Source organism: Lynx canadensis, chromosome D3, assembly GCF_007474595.2.
Source record: "Lynx canadensis isolate LIC74 chromosome D3, mLynCan4.pri.v2, whole genome shotgun sequence".
In the NCBI taxonomy this organism is placed as follows: Eukaryota; Metazoa; Chordata; class Mammalia; order Carnivora; family Felidae; genus Lynx; species Lynx canadensis.
The window spans coordinates 74509548-74528779 of record NC_044314.2 but is presented as its reverse complement, the minus strand read 5'-3'; the positions used below and the strand labels follow the sequence as shown (position 1 = coordinate 74528779).

At 39.7% G+C, this 19232-nt stretch overlaps 1 protein-coding gene across 1 annotated transcript in view; it reads right to left on the bottom strand.

Annotated features, from left to right (window-relative positions):
* Window positions 1-19232, bottom strand: part of SPECC1L (sperm antigen with calponin homology and coiled-coil domains 1 like) — a 141086-nt gene that overhangs the window by 74710 nt on the left and 47144 nt on the right. The window contains exons 3-5 of the mRNA XM_030292418.1: window positions 16740-16893; window positions 10818-12451; window positions 9566-9773 (exon numbers count right to left, since the gene is read on the bottom strand). Of these exons, the coding sequence (XP_030148278.1) occupies window positions 9566-9773; window positions 10818-12451; window positions 16740-16893 (1996 nt within the window). The remainder of the gene's footprint in view (window positions 1-9565; window positions 9774-10817; window positions 12452-16739; window positions 16894-19232) is intronic.

The following is a 19232-nucleotide window of genomic DNA, read 5'->3' as shown; positions in this document are numbered from 1 at the left end:
AGTAAGTGTGTGCGCAGGCAGGGACAGAGAGTGGGGGAGGAGCAGAAAGAGAGGGGGACAAAGGATCTGAAGTGAGTTCCCATGCTGACAGCAGCAATCCTGATGAGGGGCTTGAACTCACAAGCCCACAAGATCATGACCAGAGCCAAAGTTGGACATTCAACCAACTGAGCCACCCAGGTGCCCCACAAATTATTAGTTTTTAATCAACACACAAAAGTAGGGGTGTGCTGATGATGTCTTTTCTTAGACTGCTTATCTTCCCCTCCCAGTTCCATCAGAAGCCTGCTCTGTTGTAACCTGTGTGACATGATACCTTTAATTCAGCATTGATACATTTGTGTTCAGATATTTTTATTTTTTTTAATTTTTTTTTTCAACGTTTATTTATTTTTGGGACAGAGAGAGACAGAGCATGAACAGGGGAGGGGCAGAGAGAGAGGGAGACACAGAATCGGAAACAGGCTCCAGGCTCTGAGCCATCAGCCCAGAGCCTGACGCGGGGCTCGAACTCACGGACCGCGAGATCGTGACCTGGCTGAAGTCGGACGCTTAACCGACTGCGCCACCCAGGCGCCCCATGTGTTCAGATATTTTTAAATGACATGAATTCACTTCAGTAACAACATAAAAGCCTAGAATATTTATAACAATTATATGTGTAATATTATAAATATGTAATGATGATAAATTTTCTAAAGCTGGAAAAAAAAAATAAATGAGTAAAACATGGGGTGAAAAACTGGCCAATTTTGGTAGCCAGTAGTTAACTCCCTCCCATTCATCGCCACAAAATTCTTCAACCAATTTCGGGCCTTTGAAATAAAAACTGTTCAAAATTTACATCAATTCAACAAATACCTCATAAGTACGTACTTCGTGCCAGGCTTTTTTTCTAGATGCTTAAGATACAAGGGAAAGGGAAAAAAGATATAGTCCTTACCCTCCTAGGGACAGAAAAGAGGATGTTTTTACAATGAAAAGGATTAAACTTTAAAAGTCTGTCTCTGTATATGCTGCCTCAGACCTCATTTAACCTGGAAACCGGGTCAAAAGGGCTATTCAATTTGGTTAAGGGCAAAGTGGACACCGATGAGTGAGTCCAATACCCTGATCCATATCTCCAGAAGCAAGGATAACTCTGGAACCAGCATGGGACCTCAGCTCCCTATTACCTATATGTAGACAAATTCAAGGTCTTGGTGATATAATCAGACACAGATAAGAAGGACAGAAACTGAAATATTTCTAGTGTTGAAAACACTAGGAGTTATATTTTTCATTTACACTATATTTAAATGCAAAACATAATTAAAATAGGCAAGCGAACAAAAAAATGTGAATTTCTCCTCCTCTGCTAAAAACCATTTTCTTTTTCTTCTGGTCACAAAGGACATATATACCTATCTTTATATATAATTCACACAAGACAAATGACAGCAAATCTTAGTACTGTTCAATTTAACATCTGGTGTGTCTTTGTTCTCAAGTGACATGTGAAGCCACCTGGCCATCTTAGACTGATCATAAAACGTCAAATTTCATTCATTTATTTTGTTCTTATCCTTCTCTCTTTACCCGCCACATAATCACTTCTCTTAAAAGGACATTCTTACACACTCAGCACTATGTATTTATTATTGTCATGTCTTATTAATGCTTTTAAATAGAAAGGAAGCTGGCAGCCAATGGAGATATTTAGGCAGAATGAAGTACACTACAAGTGTCTCTAGGGAATTTGATTTAAACTTCATGAATCAACTGTATTTTCACTTTGTAACATAAAGTATTAAAAATGACAACAGGCTTTTCCTCCTTGGAAACAGAGGAATGTGTACTTATGCTCTTGTTTGGAAGACTATCTTAGCAAAATTGCCATCTGGCCCAATTAATGGTTACACGAAAGGATACTGTTAGTCTTCAACTCTGGGGCCTGTAAAAGCAGTTTCCTTCCTCTTCCAAGTTCTTCTACAATGAGGGACACTGCCATCTACTGTCTTCGACTCAAAAGCAACATTAAATTCTACCAAAGAACAGAAGTACTACTATGATCTCATTTTTAATTACAAGTTACAACTCAATTTTACAATGTTATTTTTATTCTAGAAATCAAGTAAATTGCTATTCTCACTGTAATTAGACCAACTTTGCTCTGAACAATTCTGGGCACTGCTCTGCCCATTTAATAATGGGGTTCATAATCTTTTCACCACCAAGAACTCTCACCCCTGACAAACAAGTTCCGGCTCCAGTTATATACCCATCACGCATGCTGATGTTACTGGGCAACTACCATGGGCACAGGCTCAACCTGTGACTCCTGGGGGTAGAAAATAACGAAAGTTCACAAGCAAACTTTCCTGCCCTCCAAATCCATGAAACTCCTCAGAATACTGATATCCCAGTACCATCAGACCCTTACATCCTATCAAGCACCTCCACCTAACATCAGGGGCAATTACTAGAGGGAGAGAAATGACAAGAGTAAAATACCAGTTAAAATACCATGCCTTAGGGGCAGAGGGGAGAGGCAGGCAGTACATCCAGCCACCAGGCCACACCTTTATCCCCAAACCACAATTCCTGATGCTTTGAAAGAGGACACAGATGAGTTTCAAATAAACCATTTACTACTATATTTTTTTTTATTTTTATTCATTTTTATCACCCCTTCCCTCCAAAAAAGTAGATACAACTTTTTCCCTTCGACTCTAAAGGGAATGCATGCTCACAATAAACAGTCTGGAAAACAGAAAAGCGTTGTAAAAATAAAATTACTCATTATTTGCATTTGGCATATATCCTTCCAGACTTCATACGTGTGTGAACTTTTTTCTTAAAAGTGAGATAATACTAATTATACTTCTTCATAAGCCTTTCTACTTAGCAGTAGATAGATAATGGACAACTATCAATCAATTCAGATCTACAGCACTATCTGATGGCTGTTAGTATTCCATCAGTTGGACATATGTTTTAGTAATCTCCTACTGACAAACAGAATGGTTCCACAATTTTTGTCATAAACACGATGAGTATCTTTACACAATTGTTCAGATATTTCTTGCAGACACATTTCTAGAACTGTAAGAAGTAATGAAGGACAACTCGGAACTATTGACAGGATCCAAGTCAATCCGTTAGAAGGATCCAGCTCAAGAATGCAGAAAATTTTTTTGAGAAGTCACCAAGTTATAAAATTTATTGTATAGAATACAGTGTATCAGTATTTCTTAAGGAAATCATCATGCCTGGTCACCATTTCAATGTAATGCTGTATTTAAAACTTGTATGTTTTTTAATTACAGAAATAACACACACAGCTCATATTCTACTGTCCCATTATCTGCTTTATTCCATCTATGGCTGTACACATAGACCTGTCTAATTTATCCTCACTGATGAAACGGCAGCCAGTGGGGATGCACTGTGCTCACAGGTTATTAACTAGATCTCAACTTCCAAGTTTTTGTGGTAACCAGTAATTCTGCAACATACATATCTAAGCTTATATCTGCAAACTAGTAAGAATGTTTCTAAACATTGTTGCTAAAGTACTGTTGTACTTTAAATTCTGATCAATACCCTGAAAAGGCTGCAGCAATCTATACTCCTTCCGACAATACACAAGAGGTCCCTTTTCTCCTCTCCTACACACTATCAACTTTTTTCACTTTTCACACCTGCCAAGTGAAAACTGGCATCTTGTTTTAGAGTTTATTAGTGAAGTCAAGCATCTTTTCGCACCTTTTCTGCCTTACCTATTCATACACTCTTTTTGGCTAATGGATTATCCTAATGTCATTGATATATGTCAATATATATATATTGATACATATAAGACTCTCCTTATATATATGTGCTACAAATATTTCTCTCAAAGTCCTTTATTTGTGGTACTTTTATTTTGCTGAACTGAAAATTCCAGTAATACATAGTCAAATAGGAAACTTTCCTTTATGGCTTCCCACTAGTGTTGAAAAAAGCTTTCCCATCAAGAATTATACAACTCTCCTCCATTTACTTCTGCTACTTCTCTAATCTCAAGCCATGTTTACTCACCATAGTCAATAGTGTTCCATGTAAAAGCGCAAAACCTGTGTTGCTAGATGTCAGGCCCTAGCCCCCAATCTCAGGAACTACAGAGGGCAGGAAAGGAGCTATACATAAATGCAAGCACACAGCAAGCATTACTACACAAATACAAAGTGGTCAAAAAAGTCACTGTAACTGATGGGCACATCACTTGAGCCATACCTGAGATCTCGTTCATGCCACTACCCTCAACACCACTCAGCTTTGGTTTGCTGGACTAGCAGTGAAGTCATTAACTTAATTGATTCAGGCTCAGTTGAGTTGCTTCTTTCTGCTGTTTCTCTTTTAAGAAACTAAATGTCCAGTAAGTCCTGGTTGGCCTTTCTTACAAAGGACAAGGATAATTAATATCAGTGACTTCCACACGTCTCTCAATAATTGTAGAAGTCACTGTTCTAACTGTAGGCCTCTCCCCTCAACACAATGACTGGATTAAGGCTCCACTGATGATATATGCCTACAGGGGGCCCTCTTCTGGAGGCAGAAGCGGGTGGCTTCAACCAAGGAAACAGGTGTGTGTGTGTGTGTGTGTGTGTGTCCCCATTTCACTGCTGGGCCAAACTGCCTCTCCCTATGTGTGGTCTTCATTTCAAGACAACATGGCAGCCTGCTGTTACTTCAGGCAGGGCTTTACTTCTCTTTCTGATACCGAAGTTATGGCAGGAGCCCCTGGCACCATGTTCCCCACCTTATTTAGAAAAAGAATTCGAGGAGCGCCTAGGTGGCTCAATCAGTTGAGCATGTGAAACATGACTTCGGCTCAGGTCATGATTCCAGGGTTGTGGGATCGAGCCATGCGTCAGGCTCCGTGCTAAGCGTGGAGCCTGCTTAAGATTCTCTCTCCCTTTGCCCTTCCCAACTCAAGCTCTCTCTCGAAATAAATAAATAAATAAATAAATGAATGAATGAATGAATGAATGAATGAATAAATAAATAAATAAATAAATAAATAAATAAATTTGAGCCTGGGGCAAACACCACAGCCAGCACTCTACAATGGAGAGGGTGGTACAAATGCTGACAATCTTTTATACCACAGCCTGAAATTGCTGCTCGTCCCAGACCCATGACCCCTGAGGAAGAGGTTTTAGTACCCCACCCCCAAAGTTTGGCTAGGAACATCAATACTCAGAGTTTCAGTGTTCTCCTGGACTGTAGGTTTGTTGTTTTTTTTTTTTTTTTCTGTTCTGTTTGATTTCTCCATAACTCCAATTCTATCTGCTTTATATATTCCAGAAGTTAGTCAAAATTGTTGATCTACTGATGAGACCCCTCACCTATTTTCTATCTTTGGTTTAGTTTCATTGTAAACTTTTTTTACTTTTTAAAAAATGTTTTTATTATTGAGAAAGAGAGAGAGACAGACACAAGCAGGGGAGGGACAAAGAGAAACAGAATCTGAAGCAGGCTCCAGGCTCCGAGCTGGCAGCACAGAGCCTGACACAGGGCTTGAACTTGAGAACCACGAGATCATGACCTGAGCTGAAGTCAGATGCTCAACCGACTGAGCCACCCAGGCACCCACAGATTCATTGTAATTTTTGTATTACATGGCAGGACCATGTTACTAGGATTTTGGGAGGGAGAGGAAGTATATGTGTGGCCTCAGGCCATCATCTTGAATCAGAAGTCTTAACAGTATTTATTTACTGAGTGAATTTTATATCAGATCTTTCTAATCTGGATGCTAAATCCAAATAGTACTAAAAGGTACTGCAGGCCAAATCTAATCAGTATGGCACTGATGTTATCTGGAAAGCCATCTGGGACTCCAACTACATGTTATGCCCTATGATACTGTCCCATACTCACTGATGCTGTACTCCTTTTTTTCAATCTTTTTTTTTCTCTGTCCTGCAGATTGGATAGTGACTACTGACTGATCTTCAAGTTCACTGGCTCTTCTATGTTTTTAATTTGCTGTTTAAATGATTTAGTGGGCTGCCTAGATGGTTCAGTAAGTTAGGCATCTGACTCTTGGTTTCAGCTCAGGTCATGATCTGACACACATGACTCAGGTCATGATCTGGCACAAGTCATGATTTCGTGAGTTCGAGACTTGTGTTGGGCTCTACGCTGGCAGCACAGAGCCTGCTTGGGATTCTCTCTCCCTCCCTCTCTCCTTCTCTACTTGCACTGTCTCTGTGTCTCTCAAAATAAATAAACTTAAAAACTATTTTAATGATTTAGTAAACTTTTTAAATTAGCTGTTAAATTTCTCAGTTCTATAATACATATTAGGTTCTTTTTAAACAGTTTTTATTTCTCTCCTGAGATTTGCAATTTGTTCATTCATTACTGGCAGATTTTCCTCAACACCCTGAGTGCAGTTACAACAGCTGCTTTAAAATCCTCGCCACTAATTCCAAAGTCAGGATCATTTGGGGGTCGATGTGACTACTAATGGGTACAGTTTCTTTTTAGGGTGATGAAAAAGTTCTAAAACTGAGTATGGTAATGGTTGCTAAAATATTCCACAAATGAAAAGCTCAATTTCTCAGGGACCTGGGCTGGCTCAGTTGGTGGGGCATACGACTCTTGATCTAGGGGTTGTAAATTCAAGCCTCATTTTGAGTGTAGAGATTAAAAACAAAATCTTAAAAAGAAAATCTCAATTTCTCAATTAACAGCGTTCCTTGTTATCAAGTGCCCTATACCAAGTGATGACTTAGCATCAATACCAAGTGCTAGAATTCACTAAGAAATAAATTAACTCCTATCAGAATACAGGATCCTGGTTCCTAAGAAAACTGTTAAAAGTCATTTGAGGACAGGTGAGAAAATCTGAATGTGAGCTATTAGATGGATACTAAGGAATTATGCCAAATTTAGTAGATATGATTATAAGGAAAACAGGAGTTGCATGACACCAAAATACTAAGTGTCTCATGGAGTCTACAACTTACTACAACTTACTACTCAAACACACACATATACAGATACACACATGGAAGGAGAATATTATAAAACATTAACGACTGTCAAATCTAGGCAGTGGGTGCTATCTCTACCATGTTTGCAGTATTTATGTATATTTGAAATTTTCATTTTAAAAAAATTGGGGGGAGAAGATACCAAGCTAAAAAAAATTTATTCAGGATTTTCAGCCACTTCATAATAAAAATCCACATAAAGTTTATATAATTTTTATTTTGTCAATCATTTTTCATTCCAGGAATCCTTATCAGCTAACATTTTTCTAGCCATTAACCCAATTACCACAAGGTGTCACTCTTTCTGTGTTCAAATCAAAAGGCCTGCAAGGGAAAAGGTTGTCATCAGTACTACATGGAAAATACACTCAACTTCCAAGTTAATCTGAAAAACTTTAGAACTTCTTACATTTAGGAAATACAGTTACATAAATCCTCTCCGTTCAGAGACACTGAAATACAGACTAGATACAAATGTTAAACTCTCCAAAGTTTTTCACAATTTCAGATGAGAAAGTTTTATCTGTAGGACTGTAACTGTCTCCAAGAAAAGAGTCCCACAGTCAGCTACTTCAGTAGCCAAATGACTCAAAATGTTCCGAATAACCTTGGGGTCAGTCCACAGATGCCGAGCCAAGTAGCCAGAGTTCAGAACTGGCAAAAGACATGTTTAGGACTCCTGCAAATGACCCACTCTCTCCTGGAACTAGCTCAAACCTCCTTGCCTCTGCGCCCACAGCACATGGGATCTGGCCCAACGCTGTATTTGCCTACTGATCCTCTGTCAAGGAATAACACAGAGCTCAAAGGATCAGTATCATGAACCACAAGGCTGAAAAGCTTTAACCAATGTATCCAAAAAGGTTATTCACATTCTCCTTGTCCCCACCTGGCTATCATTAAAGTGTACTACAACTTAAAATTTGTTAACATTTGAGGAATCTGGATGAAGAACACTAAGAATTTTTAAGATGTATTATTTGGAAATAATTTCAAATTCACAAAAAGGTGCAAAAACCAGTACAAAAAGCACCCATATGACCACTTTACACAGATTTGATTATGTTAACTGTTTACCCATCTTTTTCATCATTTGCCATCTTCTATCCCTGTCTATCTGTCTTTATCTATCCCTGATGTTTTCCCTGAATCCTTTAAGGATATACATCATGGTCCTTTACCTCTAGATATTCAGTGTGTGATTCGTAAGAATAGGGACGTTATCAACTTTATAAATTGATATGGTTACATATGTTTATCTATAATCCACTTTTGTCCTATCTAGTTTTTTAAAGTTCCAGTTCTGTCAGAACACCTGTTATAGCATTTTCCCTACAGCGTTAGACAGAGTCTAGGCACAGGTATTGCATTTAATTCATGTCTCCTCAGACCCCTTTAATCTAGAACTTTTCCATAGTCTTTGTCTTTTATTACACTGGCAGTTCTGAGGAATACAGTGCCACACATTCTTGTGTTTTTAGTAAAACATTCATTTTTTGTCTATTTAAAGTTTCTTTTTTTTTTTTTTTTTTTACGTTTATTTATTTATTTTGAGAAGAGAGAGAGGGAGCATGCTCAGAGGAGGGGCAGAGAGAGAGAAGGAGACAGAGAATCCCAAGCAGGCTCCACACTATCAAGTATGGAACCTGACATAGGGCTCGAACCCATGAACTGTGAGATCATGACCTGAGCCAAAATCAAGAGTCAGACACTTAACCGACTGAGCCACCCAGGTGCCCCTATTTAATGTTTCTTTATGATTCATTACAGTTATGCTTCAGCCAGAATATGGCCCAGCTGATGGTGAGTCTGATTCTCTGTGCCTCTGTCATTTATTTACAGGATCACCAGTGAGGTCAAAGTGTTGCCCGATTTTTCCACTGAATAATTTCTGGTTGTTTCTTCTTCCTCACTTGCAACATAATAAATAGTCTGTGGGAAGACATTTTAAGATCAACCAAATTTTTGCTCCTCATCAAACTATCAACACAGAAATGCTTTGTACTAGTTTTGCGATTTTTTTGTAAGTGAAATAATTGTAAAATAATTTCAAAAAACTTAAAGCAATTTAAAATAGGAGTTTCAATCCTACCAGATCATAAAATCTCCATGGTTGGGAGGAAAACCAGACAAATAAAGAAAAACCTGTGCTTTAGACATAAGATTATAAAGGATGACTGATTTTTGTCTCAGTATACCTGCAATCATTAGAACAATAAATGGCTTTTCTTAAGATCTAAAAAAATAAAATAACAATCAGTTTTTCCTTAAATGATTTTCTGTAACCAAGCACAGTTTTGAAGCAATGCTTCCTCTTAACAGTTCTTCCTTATGAACAAAACATAGCAGTCCAAAGACTATTGGCTAATGTGTGAAATACGCTTTGCCACATGCGTATTTCTGCAGGCCACTGTCTACTGTGCCTGTCCACTTCAGCAGTGACAGCGACCAATTTTCATTTTGTTACTGAATGCAAACTGTCCCCGCTCGTTAACATGGGTACAACAAAAGGAATGAAAAGCTCCCCCATCACTTACTCTCTAAATCGGAAATAATGAGGTTGTCATGAAGTTTCACAGCTCGGTGTTGTTCTACTTCATCTTCAAGTTCAAAGATCGTTTCTTTCATGTCACTCCTCTCTGTGTCTTTTTCTTCCAGCTCTGATCTTAGTTTCTCTAATGTCATATTCAAATCTTCTATTTGTTTCTTAGCTTCTTCTTGGAAGGCTCGGTATTCATCTTCTACCTGTATAGAATGATGGTGCACATTAGAAAAGTAGGAGCTGCTCTAAGATAAATTCTACAATGGATGTACACACTGTTTCAAAGGAAGCAAAGCATGAGTTCCGAGGTATGAGCTAAAACTAGCTCTGTAGTAACTGTATGAATCTATGAAAAAGCACTCTATAATATGCTTAAACATAATTTGTTGCTATATCACTGACAAATTATATTGACATTATCACTGAACTTAACTAGATTATTTATGAGGAAATTAAAAAAAAATTTCCCTTCTCCAAAGTATGGACCAAAGACATGTATTTGATTAATAATTAATATCCCTCTCCCATCCCACCCCCCCCAAAGATGTCTGATTTGTGACAGTTTCATTACCAAATTAAATATGGAAACAAATTCTCAAATACTGTTATTGCAAAAGTATTAGCTCAAAGTGCCTTCCAACATATATGTTCCAACAAATAATACATACCCTAACTTGTATCTCTAAACATCACTAAAAAATTACAATCTAAATTATTTAAATTTTGGCCAAAGATATACTAGTGTTTCTTTAAAAACCAGTGCCCTAAAACAGGAAATAAAATGGAAGATAGAATAATTGGGTAACTCATGCAAATAAACACTGCATCAGCAATGACATGGGGCACAGACCCCTGGCCAGAATGCCAGCAACCCCAGGCTGTAGTTCTGCATAAGTCCTTGCTATTATGCTACGTATAAAACAAGGGGGCTGGACTAATGATCTCTAAGGTCCTTCCTTGTCAGCAACAAGACATAGTCCTCTATGTGCCCCTGGGCGTACCTAGCCTAGGGACAAATTCTGTTATAATTACAGTCCCATCCTCTCACAGGCAGTGAAAGTGACATTTTTTCAAGAATATGTTTTACTGTATCCCAATAAAGGAAAACCATCCTCAAGGTTTAAAACAAAATCAGCCTACAAAAAGTGAATGGCATATCACAGAAATGATACCGGCTTTTGGTAAGCATGGTGTGTACTGCAGCTGCATAATGCTGATGCAGAACATTCTGTCTACTTAAACGGTACCTTTGCAATGGTGTCCTGCAAACGATTGGCATCATTTCGGGTGTGAGCCAGATCTTCCTGCAGACTACTAGCCAAAGTCTCTGCTTTTTCTTTGTCCAGCCTGACGCTCTCCAGGAGATCTTGAATATCAGATTTGTCTCCAGAGTTATGGATGGAATACAGCTCTGCCACCTTCTGCTTCTCATTCTCCAGCTGGGCCTTCAGACGATTCATCTCTATCTGATCACTGGCCACTGTGGCTTTGTACTCCTCTAGCGTGGCTGCCAAGGCTGCTTTACCCTTCTGTTCAGACTCAATGATGCGCTCCATATGGTGATTGCGTTCTTTGAGTGCCCCTATCATTTCTTGAGCTTCCTTGTTGTCTTGTTCTGCCATCTTCAAAGTATTGCTTAAATGCTGCTGGACACCAAGAAGCTGCTCTCGTTCAAAACGGGCATTCTCAGCTAGATCCATGTAACGTTGCTCCAATTCCATATAGCGTCCGCTTTTTACATCTTCATCTATGACATAAGAAATGTGATGCTCATCCAGAAGGGAGCGGAAATATTCAATCTGTCGGCTAAAGTGTTCCAACTTATCACTCTGCTGACATAAAGACTCCATAAGAATAACCTTTTCTTCTCCAAGCCTTTCATTTTCACTATTCAGTTCTTGGGTTATCTGCTGCAAATCAGCCAGCTCTTGCAGAGTTGCCTGAAGTTCCTCACTCGTGCTGTGTTGGTTCTCTTCCATCTGGTGTATCCTTTCTGTCAAGCAAGCGACGGACACTTCACTCGCGTTGCCGCTGCTCCCCTTCCGGGAGCGCTCTATGCTTGGAATGCCTTCGGACTCTGAGGACGATGGCGCATCTAGGGCGTCGTCACTCGATGTGAGGGGCTGGTACACCTCACTGCACTCACTGTCTAGATTGTCCATTGAGTTGCTGTGCTGATGGTCCATGAGAGTGTTCTCGTCCTGACTCAAGAGATCCTCCACAGACCCAGGGGCAGAGCCTTCCACCGAAGAGGTCAGGGTCCCTCCTCCATCACTCTGATTGCCAGGGGTGATTTCTGGGCTCAGGGACTGATAACCAAATAGCTTTTCAGAATTATCTAGCCTCTGCTCTAGGGAAAAGCCCAGGGCATTCAACCTGTCCTTTAACATTCTGTTCTCATTTTTTAGCTGGTTCAGTTCTTCGCGGATGGCAGTATTCTGTTCCTGTAACTGCAACAAGGTGGACTCAACATCGGTTGGCTGGTGAGCAATGACGGCTTCCTTCTCCTCAGACTTTTCATCACCCTCTGAATGATCTTCATTAATGCCCAGCTGGGCCCGCATGTCTCGGAGCTCATTTCTCAAATGTAAGATTTCCACATCCTTTGTTTTTGCCAACGTGAGCAGCTCTTTCACTTTGGCTTCCAAAGCAGCTTTGTCACTGATCTGATTGTCCGACTTAGACTTGCTCATGCGAACATCACATTCTGTTGTGGTGCGACTGCGGGAACGCTTGGCCAATGCCACATCATTGGCTCCTTGACCCGCAGAGGGTAGTTTTTTGCTCTGGTTTAGTCGGGTACGTTCGCGTAATCTTTCTCGAGTAGAACTGGATTCTTTATTACCTATAGAAGTGCTCCGCTTGGTTGAAGAACTTGTGCCTAAATGTTTATAACAAAGAATGTAAGGCAAAGATATTAGCAACAAAAGGCACAGAGGTTATTCCCGAGGTCTAATGAGATGAAATCTAGAGGCCTACACATTGATTTTGACCGACATTAATCCTGCCTTAGATTCTAATCACTGTAAAATTCAGTTTCCTCAAAACCAAATCATTTATTTTTTTAATTATCCATGAAAAAGAAGTTATACATTGTATTGTATGCTTTAAATGGGTGGATTTTATAAAATGAGAATTATATCTCAATAAAGCTATTAACATAAAAAAAGTTACCCATTAACTTGAATCCTAAACCATGAACTTTAAACAAGTGGCCAGAGGCATAATACTCTAGGGCAAGCTAGATGAAGCAGACTCTAGGATTAGCCAGTCAGGTAGCAAACTAACTATAGAAGCAGATGGTAAAGAAGGATGAGCAAGAAGGGAAAAGCAGCCTCTGGACAAACCAAAAATCTAAGATACCTGTAATAAACAAAAAAAGTATAATCAAAGTAAGTGCAAAAAGTTTTTCACATCACAGAATGACATAAATAGTACCAATAACATTAATTATAATATAGCTAACATGTACTTAGTGCTTATTTTACACACACACAGATGAACACTTCACATACATTAATTTATATAAGCCTCATTATTATTATCATGAAGAAACACAGAGATGTTAAGTAATTTGCCAACATCCCACATGTAATAAGTGGATGAGCAAGGATTCAAATGCAGGCAGGGAGTCTGGCTCCAGAATCCACAACTTAAGTAGTACACTATGCTGCCTCTTTAAATGTTAGAAAACAGGGAAACCTGGGTGGCTCAGTTGGTTAAGCAAACGACTCTTGGTTTCAGCTCAGGTCATCTCACAGTTCATGGGTTGAAGCCCCACACTGGGCTCTGTGCTGACAGCACACAGTCTGTTTGGGATTCTGTCTCCCTCTCTCTGCCCCTCCCCCACTCACTTTCTCTCTTTCTCTCTCTCAAAAATAAATAAATAGATAAAGAAAGAAAGAAAGCAAGCAAGCAAGCAAGCAAGCAAGCAAGCAAGCTGGGGTGCCTGGGTGGCTCAGGCGGTTGAGTGTCCAGCTTCGGCTTAGGTTGTGATCTCACAGTTCATGAGTTTGAGCCCTGTGTCGGGCTCTGTGCTGACGGCTCAGAGCCTGGAGACTGCTTTGGATTCTGTGTCTTCCTCTCTCTCTCTGCTCCTCCCTTGTTCACACTCTGTCTCTGTCTGTCTCTCAAAAATAAACATTTAAAAAAAATTTTTTAATAAATAAATAAAAAAGCAAAGAAAAATAAGATCTACACCTAATCAGTATTTTGTAAAAACCTGCTAGTTCTTTACATGGCAGGCACCAGGCTTCAGGGGTAAGAGAGAGCAAAAGGTCTATGTGATATAGGTAGACAGCCACTGATTCTGTCAGGGGTTTGGTGTAGAGCAGGGGAGGCCACAGGACAGAACAAGGAAGCAGAAGTGAACAGGACACACAGAAAGGAAAAGTAAGGTCACACAATTAATGGGAACAGTAGGGGAAGTTTCTACAGGGCCCTGAACATCAGGGAAAATTTAGTGAGTCACAATAGTAAATGTTCAATAAGTGTTCTGGAGCAGGGAAGACACACAGAAAAGAGTATTTTTATGAAAACTAATCTAGAGGCTAAGTGAAACATATAAGGAAGAAGAGCAGTTAAAGGAGGAATGTGGACAGGCAGAATAGTAAAAGAAAAAAAAGGAGGGCCTACATTTGGGGAGTGAGATCTGGATCTCTGTAAGAACACAGAAGGGATAATACATCTGTAACAGATTTAGGGTAGAAGAAACAAGATGAGAAGAAACAATTGCAAACCACACCAAAATCCGGGGTAAGAAAGAAAAGATCTGGACATGCCTGAAAGCCAAAAAGGAAAGGAGCCAGTAATGAGGGAAGGGATTGACAATGCCCCAAAAGGAAAGGAGAGGTAAAGAAACAAGAAAGGAAGAGACAGACAGAACATGAAAAAGAAAAGCTCCCCTTCTGAGATTATTGTGACCAGCGAGTAGATAGAAAAATCTGAGTTACAGGCAAGTGAACTGGTCTTAGAGAAGTCATGGGGAGTAAATAAACATAGAGTAGATGAACTGAAGAAGTAAGGATGTTGTTATGGGCTGAATTGTGTCCTATAAATTCTTATGTTGAGGACATAACCCCCAGTACCTCAGAATGTGACTGTATTTTGAAAAAGAGTAATCAACTTAAAGAGGTACATATGTTAACATAGGGTTATTAGGGTGGGCCCTAATCCAATCTGACTGGTATCTTTATAAGAAGAGGAGAATGGGATACAGACAGAGAGGGACCACCATGTGAGGACACAAGGAGAAAACAGCCGTCTACAAGCCAAGGAGAGAGGCCTCAGAAGAAACCAAACTGGCTGACAACTTTGATCTCAGGCTTCAACTTCAACCAGTTTTAGTGAGAAACTAAATGTCTGTGTTTGAGTCACCCAGGCTGTGTATTTTGTTACGAGTGCCCTAGCAAACTAATACAGATGTATAAAGCTGCCACCAGTAGGGGCAATGGATCCAGGGAGGTGATAACTGAATTCAGCCTTGTGAGGGAAGGTGTCAGTAGGGAACCAAGGCCCAAATCCAAGGGATCTCTCCCAGTAAATTCTAAAAGCTGGAAACAGGAAGATATATAGATGGTATTAGAGTACTTAATTTCCTTCTTACCACACAAGCTGGAGTGTTAAATGTGGTGATGACCTCAGGCTTGAAAATAAAAGACCTAAGGTGCAGCCATTGCTCCACTACCAGCTTTGTGGCCCGGTACAAAGCGAGTACCCAATAAATATTTTCTGAGCAAACAAATGCAAGGCCTTAGGCCAAGATACTTGAGCTTTAAGCATAGCTCTCACAACTCTAAAATGAGGATAATAATAGCCTCTACCTCATAGGGCTATAGTGAGCATAAAATGGAATGATGCCTAATATAATGACTTCCATGTTTCCTCCTCGTGATCATACACATGACTATTATAATTAGCAGGAGGGTGTGATCTGGGATGGAAGGAAAAAACCACAGAAGGTCAAAGCAAGAGAGAGGACAGCAGGTAAACCTGAGCTAGAAAAAAGTCTAATACATACAAAAAGGGCAAGAGCCTAAATAAGGATGATAAAGAAGGTCTGTTATAATCTTTACTAACAGGCTTTCATCAGCTGTATTACAAACATATGGTCTTGTGTTCATTGGAAGACTTAAAGTTTTTCTGTAAGTGTAGAAAGTAAAAAATGATAGCATTACTCCTTGGACTACAGGATGAGTTAACTTATGGACTCTATCAAATCTAAAGCCAAATTGCTACTAATGAATAAAGAAAGAATGATAGAACAGGAATGAATGGATACAGGCATTGATCATCAAAGGCTGCCTATATCATGGACAGACAGACAACCAAAAATGATATGCCTACTAGTGGATGGACAACTACCATGTTTGAAGGAGTCTTGGGGGTAAAAAATGAACCTGAATCTATCCCATCAAGACTCTAGATCCAATCGCATTAACAGTAAACAAACAAAGGAACATGGCCAAGGACATCAAAGGGATGTGACATCAAAATACAGATCACAGGAAAGTATAGGTCAAACAAACAGTTTTTACAAAAATTAAATTATAAGATAAAAATAGATTTAAGAAAGAAAACTTAAGAGGGGCGCCTGGGTGGCTCAGTCGGTTAAGTATCTGACTTCAGCTCAGGTCATTTCATGGTTAGTGAGTTCAAGCCCCGTGTCGGGCTCTGTGCTGACAGTTCAGAGCCTGGAGCCTGCTTCAGATTCTGTGTCTCCCTCTCTCTCTCTCTGCCCCTCCCCCACTCATACTCTGTCTCTGTCTCTGTCTCTTGAAAATAAATAAATGTTAAAAAAAAATTTTTTTTTAAGTTGTAAATTTGAGTATTTCTCTATATTTATGATTTGAAGAATGATTATTAATTATTTTAAGTACTGATAATGGCATTGTGATTTTGTTTTTAGAAGAATCCTTATCTTTCAAAGATAATTATATATTTGTGGAAGAAATTAAATGACACCTGGAATTTGCTTCAAAATAACGAGGAGGGGAGGTGGATGTCAAGGAATTCAGACTGGCCATCAGTTGATAAGGGTGATGAGTACATGGGGTTGAAATACAAATACATGTCTGACATTTTCTAATTAGTGGAACCCCTTAAATACCACTGCACTCTGGCTTCAAACAAAAAAGCACTTTAACTCTTATTCTGAATGCCACCTATACCTGTGCTGATCTTGGATTTATTCTCCACGGTGGTCATGGCAGGGACCGATGCTGAAGATGCAGCAGAAGGGCAGGTGCTTTTCTTTCCTTTAACACCATTAGTCACTGTCACCCCTCCAGGCATTCCAGCTAAGAGGTCATCATTGCTCTTGGTCTAGAAGTAACAGAAAAGAAAAACAAATTGACTAGATGAAGCAAGAGTAAATAACATTTTGAGACTAAAGCAAAGTTCTTGGCTCTTATATTAAATTCAAGAGCCTCACAAAGACTTTCTGACAGTTACCAATGCATCATACTGCGCTGCAGAGAGTACTTTACTGGTTTATAAACAATCACACATTTCTTTTAAAAATGCGAAACTCTGGGGCGCCTGGGTGGCTCAGTTGGTTAAACATCTGACTTTGGCTCAGGTCACGATCTCACAGTTCATGAGTTCAAGCTCCACATCAGGTTCTATGCTGACAGCTCAGAGCCTGCAGCCTGCTTCAGATTCTGTGTCTCCCACTTCTCTCTTCCCCTCTCCCGCTCACGTTCTGTCTCTCTCTCTCTAAAAAATAAACATTTGGGGCGCCTGGGTGGAGCAGTTGGTTAAGCGTCCGACTTCAGCCAGGTCACGATCTCGCGGTCCGTGAGTTCGAGCCCCGCGTCAGGCTCTGGGCTGATGGCTCGGAGCCTGGAGCCTGCTTCCGATTCTGTGTTTCCCTCTCTCTCTGCCCCTCCCCCGTTCATGCTCTGTCTCTCTCTGTCCCAAAAATAAATAAAAAACGTTGAAAAAAATTTAAAAAAAAATAAAAAAATAATAAAAAAATAAAAAATAAACATTAAAAAAAGTTTTTTTAATAAAAATAAAAATACAAAAATATGGGGTGCGTGGGCGACTCAGTCAGTTGAGTGTCAACCCTTGATAACAGCTCAGGTTGCGATCCTGGGGGTAAGGAATTTGAGCCCTGTGTCGGGCTCCATGCTAAGCATGGACCCTGCTTGAGATTCTCTCTTTCTCCCTCTTTCTCTCTCTCTGTCTCCCTCTGCCCCTCTCCCTAAGTGGCATGCTCTCTCAAATAAAAATAAAATAAAATAAAATTTAATTTAATTTAAAAATTATATATATAATCAAAAACTTTATGGAAGCCGACTGTGTGCCCACATGTGCCACAGTCAGTGGGGGAGTGGAAAAAGTGAAGACATACTCTTTATTACTTTCAGATAGGACGTGACTTACGAACAGGGATCATCTGAGCACTATCACATGGGCTCCCAGTAAAGTTCTGTAATACCAAAGAAAATGCCATCCTGCAATTTCTAGAGAGAAAAACCACTGAGAATCCGATATAATATTCATTGCTTTATAGTAAATAATGGATGTAAAGTGATGGAGCCATTATTTGGAAATTTAGTTTTCTTATCTGATCTAATTTTTTAGTAGTCTAATTTAAGCCAAAATTGAAAGTTTTTTTAAAGCCGAGGTAACATATAAATAAAAAACTAGAGAGTTTATGGTTAGAGTGAGGGTTAGTCAGTCTAAATGACCATACTACTTGAGGAAGACCCTTTGTATTAATTTATTTATATTTTATAAAGACGACTGAAAAAAATACGAGCTTTTTACAAAGAAAACAGGTGGCCGCAGCAACTTCTAACTCAACATGTCCCCAGAGGCAAGGGAAACAAAAGCAAAAATGTACTGGGACCTCATCAAAATAAAAACCTTCTGCACAGCAAAGGAAACAATCAGCAAAACTAAAAGGCAACCGAAAGAATAGGAGAAGATATTTGCAAACGACATATCAGATAAAGGGTTAGTATCCAAAATCTATAAAGAACTTATCAAACTCAACACCCAAAAAACAGATAATCCAGTGAAGAAATGGGCAAAAGACATGAATAGACACTTCTCCAAGGAAGACATCCAGATGGCCAACCGACACATGAAAAAAGCTCAACATCACTCATCATCAGGGAAATTCAAATCAAAACCACAATGAGGTACCACCTTACACCTGTCAGAATGGTTAACATTAACAACTCAGGCAACAACAGATGTGGGCGAGGATGCAGAGAAAGAAGATCTCTTTTGCATTGTTGGTGGGAATTCAAGCTGGTGCAGCCACTCTGGAAAACAGTATGGAGGTTCCTCAAAAAATTAAAAATAGAACTACCCTATGACCCAGCAATTGCACTACTAAGTATCCAAGGGACACAGGTATGCTGTTTTGAAGGGACATATGCACCCCAATGTTTACAGCAGCACTATCAACAATAGCCAAAGTATGGAAAGGGCCCAAATGTCCATCGATGGATGAATAAAGAAAATGTGGTACAGGGGCACCTGGGTGGCTCAGTCGGTTGAGTGTCCGACTTCGGCTCAGGTCATGATCTCACAGCTTGTGAGTTCGAGCCCCGCGTCGGGCTCTGTGCTCAGAGCCTGGAGCCTGCTTCTGCTTCTGTGTCTCCCTCTCTCTCTGCCCCTAACCCACTCGCATTCTGTCTCTGTCT